Source organism: Ceratosolen solmsi, unplaced genomic scaffold (assembly GCF_000503995.2).
Source record: "Ceratosolen solmsi marchali unplaced genomic scaffold, CerSol_1.0 scaffold28, whole genome shotgun sequence".
Taxonomy (NCBI): Eukaryota; Metazoa; Arthropoda; class Insecta; order Hymenoptera; family Agaonidae; genus Ceratosolen; species Ceratosolen solmsi.
The window spans coordinates 2,316,576-2,333,227 of record NW_011948429.1 but is presented as its reverse complement, the minus strand read 5'-3'; the positions used below and the strand labels follow the sequence as shown (position 1 = coordinate 2,333,227).

General features: G+C 37.1%; 1 protein-coding gene across 4 annotated transcripts in view; it reads left to right on the top strand.

The window, feature by feature from the left end:
• how (protein held out wings) overlaps nucleotides 1-16,652 on the top strand; it is a 100,593-nt gene that overhangs the window by 64,650 nt on the left and 19,291 nt on the right. For 3 of the 4 annotated variants that reach the window (XR_912931.1, XR_912930.1, XM_011501525.1), the window contains exons 3-4: nucleotides 8,832-8,948; nucleotides 15,056-15,199. Coding sequence is in view for 2 of the 4 variants with exons in the window: in XM_011501525.1 (XP_011499827.1) it covers nucleotides 8,832-8,948; nucleotides 15,056-15,199 (261 nt within the window). In the remaining 2 variants the exon portion in view is untranslated. The remainder of the gene's footprint in view (nucleotides 1-8,831; nucleotides 8,949-15,055; nucleotides 15,200-16,652) is intronic. The other variant, XM_011501526.1, reaches the window with a different exon arrangement.

The following is a 16,652-nucleotide window of genomic DNA, read 5'->3' as shown; positions in this document are numbered from 1 at the left end:
AAAAAATATATATATATATATATATATATATATATATATATATATATATATATATACTAGTGCTCGCGTACGTAGAAGTATGGATCGAGCAGAGGTATTATCTTTTTTTACATTAAATTTAGATGAAATTTCCGCCGAGGGGGATCGTCCAGGGTATTTGGATTAAAACATTACTACGTTCGAAAGTAAGCTCGAGGTGGAGAGCTTACGCGCTTTCCCGTCCCGAAGCAAGTTTTCCGTCGCTTGTATATGATTAGCCACGATTAGCCGATAATTTACTCACCTAACGATCCTTTTCGTTCGTCTAATGTTAATTTTTAGTAAGAAGTACTGTAGGAAATTTATTAGTAATTTGGACATTTGAAAATTCTATGCGTTAACCGTAATAAATTTTACAATCCAACATTTCCTGACGCTAATTTTAACGTCTACCGACAAATTGAAATTCCATGATTCCCCACTTCAGCAACGGCGCCCGACGATTTACATCGGCAAACCCTGGAATTCTTACAAATATCTCTCCACTCCTATCCTCCCTATCCTATCGTCCCTCCTCCCTCCCTCATCACCCATCCCACTAATAAGCGATGCGATAAGCTGGGCTATTAATGAAAAAATTCGCGTGCCGGTTGCCACTTCACCGCGGATAAAGCTAGTGCTCGTCAATAAACGTCAGACAGCCGTTCGGTTTAATGTAAGACGGGGCGAATTTTCAGCGTCGAGAGCAAACGAGCTTATGCTGAATCTCGCATGCGATACTTCCTTCGTGGTAGGCACTACTGCTATTATTATGCAGCTCCCGTCGCTTTTGGAGTTTCCGTCGGCGCCACCACTTGGTGTGCCGGGATGTTATCGTTCGCCTCCTTCAACGCAACGATCTATCGATGCTTGTAATATTGAAGTCACAGCTTTTTCCATTGCCCCAACAGCTGCTCCATCGATCGCATAAGGCTTCTTTAAGTGCCTTAAATCTACATGGCATTCGAATATTTTTAAATCTACTGCTTTTAAACTGCATCGATAACGGGACTCTTGCTTTACAAAACATTTACAAACAACTTACCGTAATAATTAATTACACTTTTTAGCCATTGAAATTATCTAACGTGAGATTCGCTTGTTAATTGCCAATGTAATTGATCGGAGAATGATAATTGATGACCGTTTAGTTAGCTATTCTAGTAACTAGTGCTTTCCGAATGCTGTAACTTGGATATTTTTAAAGTTAATTAATGGACACTAATATTGTCGATGCTGTCATTGGGATGTAACATAGACGTAAGAGCCAGAATGTGACAATAAATTATTTATGAATTCGTTGCTACAATTTTGCTGTTCCGTGATAAATTTTGGTCGTTAACTCCTTCCTGTAATCCAATATCACTTTAAAAAGATCGATATGCAGGTAGTATTATTTATAATTTACAGCCGTTTTACGCCGTCATTGTGCGCTGCTATAAAATAATATTTATTATGAATTATTGTAAATAGCGTATTATAAATATCACTCAATTTGTAACTGAGGTTCACTCGCTCTGTGTATAGTTACTGCAACTATTAAGAGATACGAAGTGTTTTATGACTCAACACAAGTTCAACCGAACTTGAACTAATAATTGAAATCGAACGAATGACGCAAATAATATTCGTTCGCGTGTCAAAGCAATATTATATCGTCTGATTGATTGCCATTTTTTTCACTAATAATTAGTCGATTTAACAATAACATCTAAAGAATATGAATTTAAAATGGTAAATAGGTGACGATTCGTCATTAGCAATTAACATATCAAATTGGTACTAAAGATGTGGTATTTGAGACCAAATGTATTAGCTCGTTTATGCCATGAGATCCTCATTGAGCTTGAGATTGCTCGTCGATAAAATAATAAAAAATAATATCACTTTTGCAATATTTCAGTGCCACCTTGCTTTTAACAGCATTTACGACTGGTTATTGTAGTTGAAAAAATAATAATAATAATAATAATAATAATAATAATAATAATAATAATGATAATGATAATGATAATAATAATGATAATAATGACGTATTACGTCAATACTATTGGATTAACATTGTTCTTCGTACGTTTAAAATTCCACGTACGTTTCAAGGTATCGAGTACGTGTATTCATATTCAACAAAATCAATAATTCTAAGGCAAAGCCTATTCCCATATTAGGAAATACAAATGTATCTTATGATTTGCAAATTTATCGTAAAGTCATGGATAATTATTGGTATTCTTCGGCAATCTCAGTCTATGATGAATATAAATTAAAATTATTCCCAACGTAGCTGTAATATCCAATGTAGTAAATAAATACAATAATTCTTTCCGATTACGACATACTTATTATTTTCAAAAATTCCACACATAAGCAGGGCCTTTTCATTTTTTGTTTTTGTTCTTATTATTGTTTTTGTTTTTGTTTTATTCTTCTTCTTTCTATACTTACAGTATAATTAACGAAATTCCCATCGCTTTATATCACGATTATTGAGGAAACAAGTAGACATAAACGTACAATAAGCGAGTACGGTAACTTTTACTTAAAAATATGATTTTTCAATCAACCGACACAACGGCCACATCACTTTTTACATACAAGCAACAACTATCTTCCCAATGCATCTCGTCTGCAATGAAATTCTCTCTCTTAATAATAAGAATCCAATAGAGAATGTTGGTCGATTGGTCAAAAACCTTGTGCCTTGGGCGAGTCTCCAACTAGGCTTCCGATACACATCCCCAGTGACTCGAAATCGTTTCTCTCTCCTATCAACTCTTAGCATATATACGGCTCGTCTGCGAGAGCGGGTCACGAAATTCGTGACCGCGAGATAATGGCGCGCGCGTGTGTGCGTGCTTGTGTACTTTGCCTCGTGTCTTTTTCACCGAGCCGCGGTGAGAAATTTTCGACGGTACAGCGGTTTTAATGTGTGCTTTAAGCGAGGTTCATTTGCATTGTAATGGACGATAGAGATAACTCGTACATTGCTTCACGTCTTTATCCACGCGGTACAAACGTGCAGTTAATAATGAGACGAGAGCCGATGGCATTATAGAGGTAATGCAAGTGAATTTTAATCCATAGAGGATGAGGTGAGAAATATAGGCGACTTAATTATTTGTTCTATGGTTGCGACCGCGAAGTAATGGAAATCAATAATATTGCTGGCTGCTTCAATAAAGCCAAGGACAATGCTTTAACAATTCCGAATTATATGTCGATATTTATTTTTTAAAGACTTTTCTGCCGCCTAAATATCCCCTAAATAAACTTCTTGGTAATGGAGTTATTAATAAAATTGAGTTTGTGATAAGAAATTAAAGGAATAATAATCGATTGGTTTTCTATAGCAATTGAATTGGAATTTATTTCATATCAAATTCTTAATTCTTAATGAACATCAATTTTAGCAGTATTTAAGAAGAAATTTGTCCATGCGTGCGCCCGTGTGTGTCCGAAGGCTAGTAAGTTAGATGCGTAAGTTATAAGTAATATTAATGGCAAATTTCATTAACCGTGTGGATATTTTAATAAGACTAGCGCGCAATATTATCAACGAGGCTACGAATTATAAAGCTGTATTATTTTAAAATACTTTCCAGATGGTTTTAGTCCTCGACTCCTCGAAAGAAAAATCTCATCGGATGTCAATTAATTTATAGAGCAGTTTGCAAAATAGGAAATAATTAACTTATGCCCTGTCCGTTTTATATGGTCGTGTGGACAATTCGCAACGCGACATAAGGATTCCTCGATGACATGGAGGAAAATATAATTACAGGGCCATCAACTGGATAAGTAGTACATAGAATAAGCAAGGGATTATTTAAAAATTATTGTTTATACGCTTGTCTCGTATAAAGTCGCATGCGCGCATAAACAGTCTCGACCACGGCGAGCGCGTATCCTGCCGATAAATCTGTAATATTTAATCTGCATCGTTTCCCTATCCTCGCACCGCGCAAATCCCATCCCCTTCACATCGCTCTCTTTGGCGCACACGCGCACGGGCACACGGACAGGACGACGGTCGCAAGAAGAGAAAGCGTGAGAGTGCAGCGGCGTCGCGAGCTATTCGCACAAGGCGGCCGTCCATCGACTACCGGTCGTGCTTATGCACTTTGAAACTTAAGTCTCGATTTACCTTGGGCGTCGCCGCATTAACACGTTAATGAAGCCACTCGTCGATAGTGCATTTTAACGTTACTCCGTTACCCCCCCCCCCCCCCCCCCCCCCCTTTAACCTTCCCCCGTTACCCCCCCCCCCATTACCCATCCCCACTCATCACTCACCACTCACCACTCACCACTCCCCCTCTCCATATCCCACCGTGTCGACTCCTCCACGTCCGATGACCGAGCAATGCAAACGCTCGGCTCCCAACGGGATTCTATTGAGCCATAATGAAGAAATGACAGGCGCGTTGGTGGTTAAGAAATGATGAAATCCGTAACCCGTACTTACGCTTCACGTGCAATTTACCGCCGACGCTGGGGGTATTATCGTGTCTCTTATTTCTCATATCTTCTCTACTCTTTTAAGCCTCCTTTAAGCGGTATACTTTATGATGACCTTATAGCGTCGATTATTTAACAATTTTTGTTTGCTGGTTGTCATGTGAAATTTTGCCCAATATATATCTATTGTACGATTAAATCGACGATTTATTGTCCTTGGCACTTATGCAAATGCTTGCATTCTTTATTCAATCAGTTGTAATCAATGAATTGTGAAGAAATGATTATATTATAATTATTGTTTATGGTATGGGAAATTTTTTTTTTTTTTTTTTTTTTTAGATAGTTAAACGGGCTACGAGTTATGTATTATTCAATAGGAAATAATATGCAATGTCTTTTATATTTTTCTTTGAGAAATGAATGCGCGTTGTGTTGGATGGAAAAATGTAGTTATCGGAAAATTTCTATTACCTCAAAGTGAAATAAACATATTATGGACGAAAGAACTGTATTAAAATGAATTTCAGAAATTAAGTTAAAACTCTTAGGAATCGAATTTAAAATAGTGTCATGTGTTATTCCTCGTAAATAAGATATTTGTTCTTCGGCTGTAGAGTGCACCAACCCCAAAAATAAATAATGTGATAAAAATAAATATAAACGATTGTGTAATCGAGGCTGTGATAATCATATTGGTAGTCAGCACGCGTCTATGAACAAACAAAATTGACATTATTTTTTACAAGGAATGAGAAATCGTTTCATAAAAAAATCGATGAGACTCTAATAGTAGTTCGTACGATCGATGTTTTTTCTTCTTCTTCGCATAATTAATAAGCTTTCTTTATCATCACTTAGTAATTTGCAAATCACTGACACTATAAGTCAAGTGATTAATTATTTAAATGAACATTTGATACATATGTTTGAGTTTTTCATTTATTACGATGCGCTTACCACAATTTTTCTTGCAATATTGCTCGATGATTATACTTTTAGTGTAAAATAATATAGTATAACGAGTGCTCGAGTCATTATTATGAAAGAATTTTTAAATCATTCGTACAATAAAAACTAACAAGTATAATAATTAAGCGAATATTCCCTACGATTAATACACACAGACTGCGATACGTCAATCCAGTATTGATAAATCCATAACAGTTGATGTATTTTCATATTTATTCCTATAAAATTTTAGTAAATTACTAATAATGAATAATGAATGTTTATAAGTTATTTTAACTTTAATTGGCTGAAACTGGTATGAACGTGATTAAGGTATTCCAATAAATTATCGAAATTCATTTCTGTCGATTTATATTAATTAAAAAAATTTCGAACTGTTCAATGTTTTTTTTTTTTTTTTTTTTTTTTTTTTTAATATTTTTGCCTCTAATTATAGGATTTCATTTAGCATTTAGCAACTATGCAAACTGCAAATAAAATTGTTGTGCAAAAACTTGTTTGTTCCAATGAAATTCTAAGTATAGGCTTAAAGAATCTTTAAAACGTTTTACTACATTTTAATTCAATTATTTTTTAAAGTCAATATGCAAATAATTTATATCCATTTGACCGTAATATCAATTTTAGTTTCACTTAATTTCAAATTGTATATTTAAACGTTATCACATCAGAAGATAAACTTTTTATTTAATACTTAAGAAAAAGTAATTGACATAATTCCAATTTTTATATTTACTTTATCTTAAAATAACGATTTTATTGTAATAGAAACTATTCTAATGGGCATTTAAGCCTTTATTTATAATTTATTTATACTTTCAATGTTGGTATATATGAATTAAAAATGATCAAACTCGTGTGTTTTGTTTAAATGGGAAGAAGGTGCACGTATGATGGGTACGTCGTCTTCTTGTATTTCGTTTATCATGTTTGAATTGAAAATATTAAATCATTATTTTTAAACAAAAATTTCCCGTTTTAGTTTATAAAAGACTTTGAGCGATATTTGTTGTAATGAAAAAGAAAAAATTTGACAAACTCCTATTAAATTCTAAGTTTATAATAATCAAGTTTCATATATATTTGCATTTTTCTTGCTAAAAGTTCAAAGCGTTTAAAATACTCTACACGCAATCGTTGCTTTGATTAAAAAAAAAAAAAAAAAACTCTTATCGTAAAAATAGATTAATAGGTACGTTTCATCGACCTACGATCCGCATATAAATAAATATGTATTATTTTATGCAAACGAGGTTTTTCAACGACCCCGTCATAATCCTCGACTACATTTACATAATTAATAGTCACATTTACATAATTAATATAATGTGATTGAAGCTAGAATAATATAATCCTATCTTGTTTAACTAATTAATTATTTACATAAATTTTGCGAAAGTAATGATTCGGTTAAATTAATTATTCATGTTGCGAAACGATTAAAAATTTTATTTCCTCCACTTCCTTTGAAGCCGGTTGTTTTATATAAAAAAAAAAAAAAAAAAATTTCCAAACTGAATATGATTAAATAGATTATGCGTAATGCTGTATGATGCTATAACGTATCATTAATATAACTTAATTGTAAAAATTGATTTTATAATGATTTACGGATGAATGTGCTTTTCAAGTTATCTGGCTGGCAACGCGGATAGTCCGTACTTTTTAATAGACGTAACAAATATTTGAAAGAAAAAAACTGGGTCATCGCTTTTGATTTATGATTTTGTAAAAGAACAAACGAGTCTTGGGAAGCTTATCCTTTCCAATGTCACTTAATCATTTTGTACAATTAGTATTTTACAGAAATACGCGGTATTGCTCGCCGGCTGCTTTAATTTAAAAATTATAGAATAATGTGATTCGAAACTTCATAATACAAGGACATCGGTTTCTTTAATCCTTCTTCTCATACCTCGATAAGATACTCAAAAGAGCGACAATTCATATTCTTCTCTATTTAAACTTTCACTTTAAACTCCTAACGTTCATTACAACAAACATAAATCCCCAATCTTTAATTGTGCTTCCTTCGGCTAATAGTGTGCGTGTGCTTGCTCGCGTGCGCGCGTGTGAATAAATAGAGGCCTATAAATAAATTTTGAACGTAGATGATGCTTCTTTGAGGTGCTATAACAAATTAGTCAGCTATGTCTAATCTTCGGCAACTTCGTTCGTAGCCTTTGCACATTACGTACAAAGTACGCTCTCGGTAGGCCCATATTTACGCTTCAATTACATTACCATCCCTCGTATTAGGGCGAATAATTATGGGAGCTACTGCTTATGGCAAAACCACAGTAAGGAATTTACAAAGTGCACTCGTCATATTGAATTTGAGGCCAGTTTCTCTCTTTCCCGGGCACGTATACATTCCATGTATTTCTGTATCAACCATTCACGGTAGAAACGTCATTATATCGTAATGACGAGGGCGCAACAATTTTGTGAAACGAGTCCAAATCCGCGCCTCCTTAGTCGTCGTCGAGAAACGTCGTCAAGAAACGTTACCATGACTCACCATTAGAACAAAGTGAAAAAGCGGCGGCGTTCGATTTTTTTCCAAAAATTTCGACAGGAGCAGTTATTGGGGGGGGGGGGTGCCCTCGATCTTTCAATTTACGTTTCAACGTGAAAAAACCATATTTAAGCAGCAAGTTATTCGGCTCTTTGCCACTGTACAGCAATGATAGTCTACAGATTGCACGTTATCAGTGATTTGTACGGAATAGATTTGTAAGCTGTCGGTGGAAATTGATTTTCTCAAATATTGTCGAAGGTAAGGGCTGTACGTTCTTTCGACAATACACATTCGGCGATTAGATTTGCCGAAAAATAAGCTTATTTATTTAATTCATCGCTCTCCATCTCGATCTGAATTAAAACAGTAAATCTATATGTATTGTGGCCCTATTCGACTCTATTTTTAAATCAAATGGTGGTCCATTAATCGAGAAAAGTCGAAAAAAAAAAAAAAAAAGAAAAAAAAGCACGATAATAATCTGAATAGTAGAATACATTGAATTTGATTTAAATAATCGTTGCAATAGTTAAAATCTCTATTTCATTGAATATATCATAAATTGCCATTGCATAGTGTTAAAGTGTATCATTACAATATGTTCTAACTGGTCGGCTAACACAGAATTGAGTTTCATTTAAAACTAGTACATATATATTAAAAATATTTTGTCCATCATGCCCAATGTGCGTTAACTGTTGTGATTTTGCATATACATGTAAATGTTTTGTTTTACCTTTTTCCTTTTTTTTTTTTTTTTTTTTTTCTTTTTAAATTAAATCGTATTTATAAAGGATCAATGAATTTGTCATCGTTCTATGGCAATAATATTGTAATAACTTAAAATTAATAATGCTTACAGTTCAACTTCGTGGGAAGGATTTTAGGACCACGCGGAATGACGGCTAAACAATTGGAGCAGGAAACTGGATGCAAAATCATGGTTCGTGGCAAAGGATCGATGAGGGACAAGAAGAAGGTAAATTTACTACTAAATTATTTTACGCTTATTACGATTAACTTGCAACGATAAAGCAATAAGAATTCTGACTGAGAAATAACTAATAATTTTCGACCGTATTTACGTTTAAGCAGTTTTGCCCTCTTACTTGTTTCCCATGCTCATCCCGAAATGGCGAATCTATGCTTTTCCACGTGGATACATTTTGTCAGAATTATGAATGTTTAATTATGAACATACAACTTTGTCAGAATTTTGAGCGATCGATGCATATTATTTGACAATCGAGGCTGCGCCTCGCTATTGAAAAGCGAAGGATTTTCGTAGAAAATCGGCAACGGCATCCACTTCAATGTCGAAGAGCTGATTTCAATTACAGTATTATCCGTCGGTATTATACGCTTAAAAGGCCTAGCGCACAGCTATGATAAGGAGCCAACAATTAGAGAAATTGGGTTGGTCCAATTGAGACGGCGCGTGGGCATTTTCTCTTAACGCATCGCGGCTATGAAATTTCTTGAACCGTGGCCAGAATCTATTCTGCATTCAGCGGCGCGGGAGCGACCTTTTTTTTTTCTTTTTTTTTTTTTTTTCATCTTTTTGTTGGCCGGACAATGAGTAGTGGTAGATGTGGTAGTAGTGGTAGTAGTGTTAGTAGTGTTAGTAGTGGTAATGGTCGTGGTTGGGAGGGATGGGGATAGGTATTATATCACAAATCGGATACATCGGAGGAAAATGTGCCACGGGATGTAGCGAGAGCATCGGCTGGGTGTTTCGGCGTCCTCTCCTCGCTCCCTCGAGCAAATTGTCCGTGAAATGGAGCCGCCGCGCGACTCTCGCTGGGCTAATGAGAGCACGAGAAATTTAGTTTCGTTCCTGTGATTGCGCTCGCTCTTGCGATGACTTTGTGCGGCCACTTGTGTGGCTCCCCTCCTGATTGCACGTTATTGACAATGACGTTGTGCAATTTTTGAGGAAGCGGTGGGATCCTGACGGCAACTCGAGCCCACGTCATTCTTAAATGGTTGTTTGGGGGGCGCGGCTACGAAGCAACTTGACTCTTTATTATCTCGGTTTATTATTTACTTGAATTTTTCAGCTTTTGTTCTTTGATGTGCCGTTTGCTGGCTAACAAGCTTCAAATATCTTTTAACGTTTTTAAAGTTGCTGCAGTTAGCGTCAGCCAAGTTCCTTTTATTTTCGGCTGTCGCAATGATTTCGATCGAAGGCACATGGTTTTTTTTGATCTTCAGCTCGCAGAATTTTTATCGTGCGTCCCTTAATTTATTAGCTAACTTTATATGTTTAATGCCATATTAATTTTTAATTTTTTATTGAGTTATCGAGAGAGTAGAGAGAGAGAGAGAGAGAGAGAGAGAGAGAGAGAGTGTGTGTGTGTGTGTGTGTGTGTGTGTGAGAGAGAGAGAGAGAGAGAGTAGCAATTTATTAACTAATGAAAGTCACGGTGAACGAGTCGATTATGGCACCTCGATTGGCCAATAATGAGTCCCATCGTTTCAACAACAACGAAGCATAAAATCTTCGATTTTAGGCCAATCGTGATGAAGTAAATTCTTATTATCTTATAATCTTCTTTTATTTGACAACTATTAAAAGGAAATCCTGGCCTGTACGCTTATAGCAAGAATACGATTCTCAATAAAAGACTTTAAGAACGTATTTCATTGAAAATGAACGTCGTTTAAATTTAAATATCTTCAATCACAGGCATCTTGGCTTTTTGAATGTAAATTAAAACTTATTATGGCTAATAATTTGATTATTGAGGGGAGGGAGAATAAAACACTGTGCTGATATATTCGGACAAAGTATGAAAAACGTGCTTTCATGGGATCGTTGAAATAGTTTTTATTTACCCCTGAGAATCATTGACTCTGTTCTAAGTCTAATAATTCCATTCGCAAGAATAATTTCATCTCATCGGCTGTAGGATCGTGTGAATCCAATTCCGTGTACTTAGTCGAGGAAATAATCGAGGTTCCGTTCCAAGGCTTCAGCTGTACATGTACATTTTACTTCGCCACTCCGTGAAATGGAATACGCGAGAGCATGTCCAGTTGTTGCAAAATGTTGCGCGATACATAACCGCAACCGCGCTAATGCGCAAGTGCATAGCGAGTGTACAAACCTGAGAATACTTCTTGGTTTAGTGTTTAAGATAAAAAGGAACCGGAACAGCTATGTGTCAAGACTTTTCTTCCATTATCTTTTGGCTGCTCTGTCATAGGTTTTTAGAGCGAGGGAAAGCTTTGACTAGGGAGTAGGTAATTGTTTCTTGGCAAATCGTTTTATAGTGAAAAAATGATAAATCGATTCGACTATAAGGGCCTAATGGGCTCAAAGTATATCTTACGAGAATTACGAAACTTACGATATTTCGAAGAAAAAAAACCAAAAAGAATGAAAAAAAAAAATTTCCAACATTTATGTTTTATTTCAATTTTTTTTTTTTTTTTTTTTTTTTTTTTTTTTTGGTGGGGTGGGGACATAATTGGGAATTGAGATCGTGCGTAGGTTGAGGAAAGTCTTCCATGCTCTAGTTTAGTATTTCAAATTAAACGATAAATATTCTATATAACTTCAATTGCACATATCCTATCTAAATCTTTGATTAAGTAAGAAACCTCTTCTTCCAATTTAATGACGCGACTCCTTCATTCAATCTGATATATCATTTAGAATTTCATATGTATGTATATACATATGTATATACATATTTTTACCGAAAATGGCATTACTTTATTTTTAGTAATTTAACTTAATAATATATGGATACGTAAATTTAAAAAGGTTCTGCATTAGATATTAGATTCGTCGCGTACTAGGATAATTATGATATGACAAAGCCTGGCATCGAGCGCTACATGGACCATCCTGTAAGCGAACCATAAGGGTACGTTGGAATTCCGTTGTCGACTTATCGATTATCATTCGACAAAATTACGTTGATAATCATAGTCTCGCGTCTGCTTGTGATCTATCCTCCGAAGCGATGAAAGTCGAGAAGCCACGCTATGATGGCGTTCGCAGCCAAACCACCGTGGACGTGGATCATCAACAAGGACGAATAGAGTTCCGCGCGCATGAGTCGCGGCCCGCATGGCAGGTCAAACGTACGCCGTATGGGGCGATGACGTAAGAGCATCTGGGACCGCGCTAAGTGTCGAGTCTCCGGGCCGTTTCATCGACCGAGTATCAAGCCAAGGCACCCGTGCTTTTTGCAACGATATCCGCGAGTCGGGCTCGTTCGTGAGAGTGAGCTCGAGGATTCGCAAACTGCTGCGGTAATATGATGCTCTTCCCATCCCATTACACTTTCTGCCCGCAGAAGCTAAATTATTATTTAGACGGGAAAGTTTCTCGTATTCGCGCGCAGTATTCAATGGCGGACAATTTTATTTTTCTTTTTAATCGCTGAAATCGATCGACTCTCCGCGTGCTGCTTTATGCTCCTTTCTCTTCCTATGTAATAACGATTGACTTCTCAATTTGTAAAAGCATTCCAGATAACGGCGTCCTTACAAAGTGTCATTATATTCTGGCTGGAAGATAAGCGCACTCGATAACTTTCTCACTTACATGAATTCCCTCGTAATAAAGCGAAATAAAGAGGCCGTAAGATCGCCAATTTTACCAGCCGAAGTAGTAATGGCCCGATGACTTTGACAATATCGCTTAAACTTAATAAAATTAAAAATAATAATAATTACGTCTAAACACGTATGACAAAATATATTACAATTGAATTTTATCAATAAATTCAGCTACAAACTGCACAAACACAAATAAGAGGTAAATACATTAAAAAAACAAAAAAAAAAAAAAAAAAAAAAAAAACGAAGCATCGGCGTCATCTTGAAAATACAGAAGGCCAAACGGCAGCGATCGAATCCACTTCAAAAGTTTCGTGGCATCGCGTTTCTTTAACCGCCAACACGTGTCGCACATTTCGCATAATCACGGAGCGTTGGGCGCGAAAAAGGGGCTCCTTGTTCGCCGTCGAGGGGGATCCTCAAAGATACGAGAGCAAGAGCAATTATCGCTCGGGGCACGCGGATGTTGCTGCTGCACGAGCATGCCATTACGTCTCTTAAACGTCGCTTTCCTCAACTTGCTGCGAGCGAGTTAAAGCGAGTCCGTATAGGATGAGATTGGTCGGGGTAGGGGAGGGGCATGGGGTTACGAGGCGAGGAGGTGCCGTTAAATTAACTGCCATTATGCTCTGGCTGCGATATCGTTTGCGAATGCCTTGCATTCAGGAATGCAACGTTTGACGACTCCAGATGCGCGAGTATTCTGATTTATGCTTGATCCTTCCTTTTTACGTACTTGCGCCGATAAGGTGGAAGGAAGATCTTTTTCTTACGGTGACGCGGGCACTTGAGCATGCGCATCTTGCGAGTAGCTTACGAGTCGTACGATTGGCATAGATTATTATAGAAAAAATGAATTTCCGTTTCTAAATTACAGCAGCTAATTCTCGCTTCCTCTGCGAGCTCATTTTCCAATCGAAATGAAAAAAAGAAAAACAAATTCCAGTCCATAACATCGTTATTACGCCATGACTTATGTTTTGCATTCCAATAGAATAATAATCGTCTGTATTCGGTTTATCCGCGATTACGTCATTTAATTTTCCTTTTATTCGGCAAGGAATTTCTTTAATTATTCTCTGATCAATCGCCACGCTGTTTTAATCTTGGCTTTTTAATCTTTCGTTTGGACGAGAAATAATGAAAAATTTAGCTGGAAGCATTATGTATTATTACAATGTGATTGAACAAACATCATCTGCCATTGCTTGTAAATATTAATTTGGCCATAATAATATCTTTATGAAGAAATAAAACGTTATTTTATTTATTATGCTTTCGGTTATAAAATAAAACTTTAGGCTTCAACTACGTTAAATGCATTTTTAATTTTAAAGCCAACGTATAGCTATTATGAAACCGAAATTGTTTATGAAATTACAATTGTATGCGTAAATTGATAATAATGTTTCGAGAAACGTTGGAAAATAATCTTGCCCAATGTTTTTCAAGCTACACTCGACGTGCTCACGAACGCATCAGGAACGTAAGTACATTGTTTTGTTCTTCTGGACTTTTTTCCACGTAAAATATTAGCTAAAGCACGTCTTCCGACACACATACACACACGCGCGCGCACACGTACATGGATATTTTTTATTTTTAAATATTAGCTTAAGGATAAATGTAGGCAGCACTGTGTATGAATACGTATCCATTTTTTTTTTTTTTTTTTTTTTTTTTTTTTTTTTTTATATACCTCTTATTTGTGTTTGTGCAGTTTGTAGCTGAATTTATTGATAAAATTCAATTGTAATATATTTTGTCATACGTGTTTAGACGTAATTATTATTATTTTTAATTTTATTAAGTTTTGTATGATATTTTCTTCTTGATATAGCAATAAACATTTGACAATTTGAAAAACACCAAGTCAACTGCTTTTTCTTACCAGTTTCTTCACTTTATAGCGCTGAAAAACTTATTTTGTATTTGACATTCTTACATGATTTTCTTTAAATCTTGAATTCACGTACATTAAAATTCTTAAATTTTTGTTTCAACACTCTAAAAGTACATAATCGTTTATGCTTTTAACGTAATTTTTTCTTTCTTCTTTTGTTGTTGCTATTGTTGTATCTATTTCTATTTTAAATGACTTGGTCGTAATGTATGTAATAATTAAGTGTTGAAATCAGTCAACCACACTTTAAAGCATCCGTTGTGCCTGATAATTCCAAAATACAAACTCTCACTTGTAACCAATTGACATTTAAGAGCTGTCTTCCTAGTTTCCTCCATTCAATTGTCCAGCTAAACAACGGCAAATATCTTGGAAAAACTCCCATTAAGGAAGATTAAATTTCTAGTAAACGACAAAAGCCATTAGTAGCCAAACGTTAACAACTACTTGCACAAATTTCCTTAAGAAGAGATTTTTCTCGATAACGTACGTCACGAAATGTCAGTGCGTGAAAGAGTAGCGCTCTAACGATAAGCGCACGTGAACGCAAACGAATGCATGTAAATCCTTTGGTAATGCAACTAAAAGTTATTTTTCCTCTCACGCAGGAGGAGCAAAACCGTGGCAAGCCAAACTGGGAGCACCTGACTGACGAGCTACACGTCCTGCTGACTGTGGAGGACACGGAGAATCGGGCCACACTCAAGCTCGCCCGCGCCGTTGAGGAAGTTAAAAAGCTCCTCGTGCCCGTGGTGAGAAAGTTCCAGTTACTCGTAACCTCGCGACTCCCACCACACCCAACCCGCCCTTACACCATCCTTCCATTTTCTCATATTTACTTCTTCTCCTCCTCCTCCTCCTCCTCCTCCTCCTCCTCCTCCTCCTCCTCCTCCTCCTCCTCCTCCTCCTCCTCCTCCTCCTCCTCCTCCTCCTCCTCCTCCTCCTCCTCCTCCTTCTCATCCTTCATCTCCTCCTCCTCCTCCTTCTCATCCTTCTTATTCTCCTCCTCCTCCTCCTCCTCCTCCTCCTTCTCATCCTCTTTCTACTTTTCGTTCTCTTTCCAGGATTTTTTCGCGGTCAAAGTAATGATTGGACGAGCCGGCTCGTAGCGAATCGTCGTCCTTCGTTGTAACCATTTGGTAACGCCATTTTTCTCAATGTTTCATCGTCCCGATGCTCGAAGGGCCCGTGCATATTTAGAAACTGCATCGGTCTTTTTTAGATCCCAAATTATGGACAAAATATTTGCTACATTGCGATGAGAGCACATCACCGTGGATACATTACTTCCCATCTCGCGCATTAACCACACACGATAATTCAAAAATAATTTACGCTCTTTTTTTTTTGTCTTTCACGCTCTCGGCGAATTCCAATTTGTCCAGTTGATTAACGTGCTCACGCTCTCCAAATGAATTTGTCCACTAATAAAACGAGGCATTTCCATTCGTTAAAGACAAGCGATTACATCGACTTTAAAGATTGCCGAATCGTCCTTAGCTTCCTTAGCCAAGGAATAGGTAAGGCGATCGGATGATCTCTACATACGGCCAACGCTAATAGCGCCAGCGACATTAATCGTCGACACGCTCGACCCTAACACCGTCACCCGCTAATGTTTTCTACTTGGGTCGGTGCTACCTTAGTAGACAGTCGAATTGCTAACTTAGACTTCCGTCACCTGGACGCGCACCGAATGCTAGGCGCCGGTAATCGGATCTAGGCAGGCGCGTCGCGGCCCGTAAAAAGCGCGCGACATCGATCACGAGCCCCCGCGGCCATTGTCCGCCAATGCCCCTCGTTCTCACGCCTATTATATTAATACAACGAGCGATAATTCGGGTCGCGTAAATCAGGCCGGGAGAATCGGCTTTATACGGAGCACCTGCCTGCATACTGCATACTGTATCCTCCCCCACCTCCACCCCGCTATCGGGGTTTCGGGAACGAGAGCGAGTTTAAATGCGTCACACGCCCACGCAACCGGGGCCTCGGCTCGCATTCGTAGCGATTCCGCGACGATTAAGGATGCGGCATCAATTTTCGCTATTTTTATTTGAGCCTCTATTCCAGGTGACCGTTCTCCTCCTCTCACGAGTCTCGGCTTTTTTTTTCTCTCAGATCGGCATCGTTCCGTCGGCCACGTGCACGTTTCCGAATGCTCGACTATTTGGATACACGGAGAAAAGAGGATCGAGAGCGTCG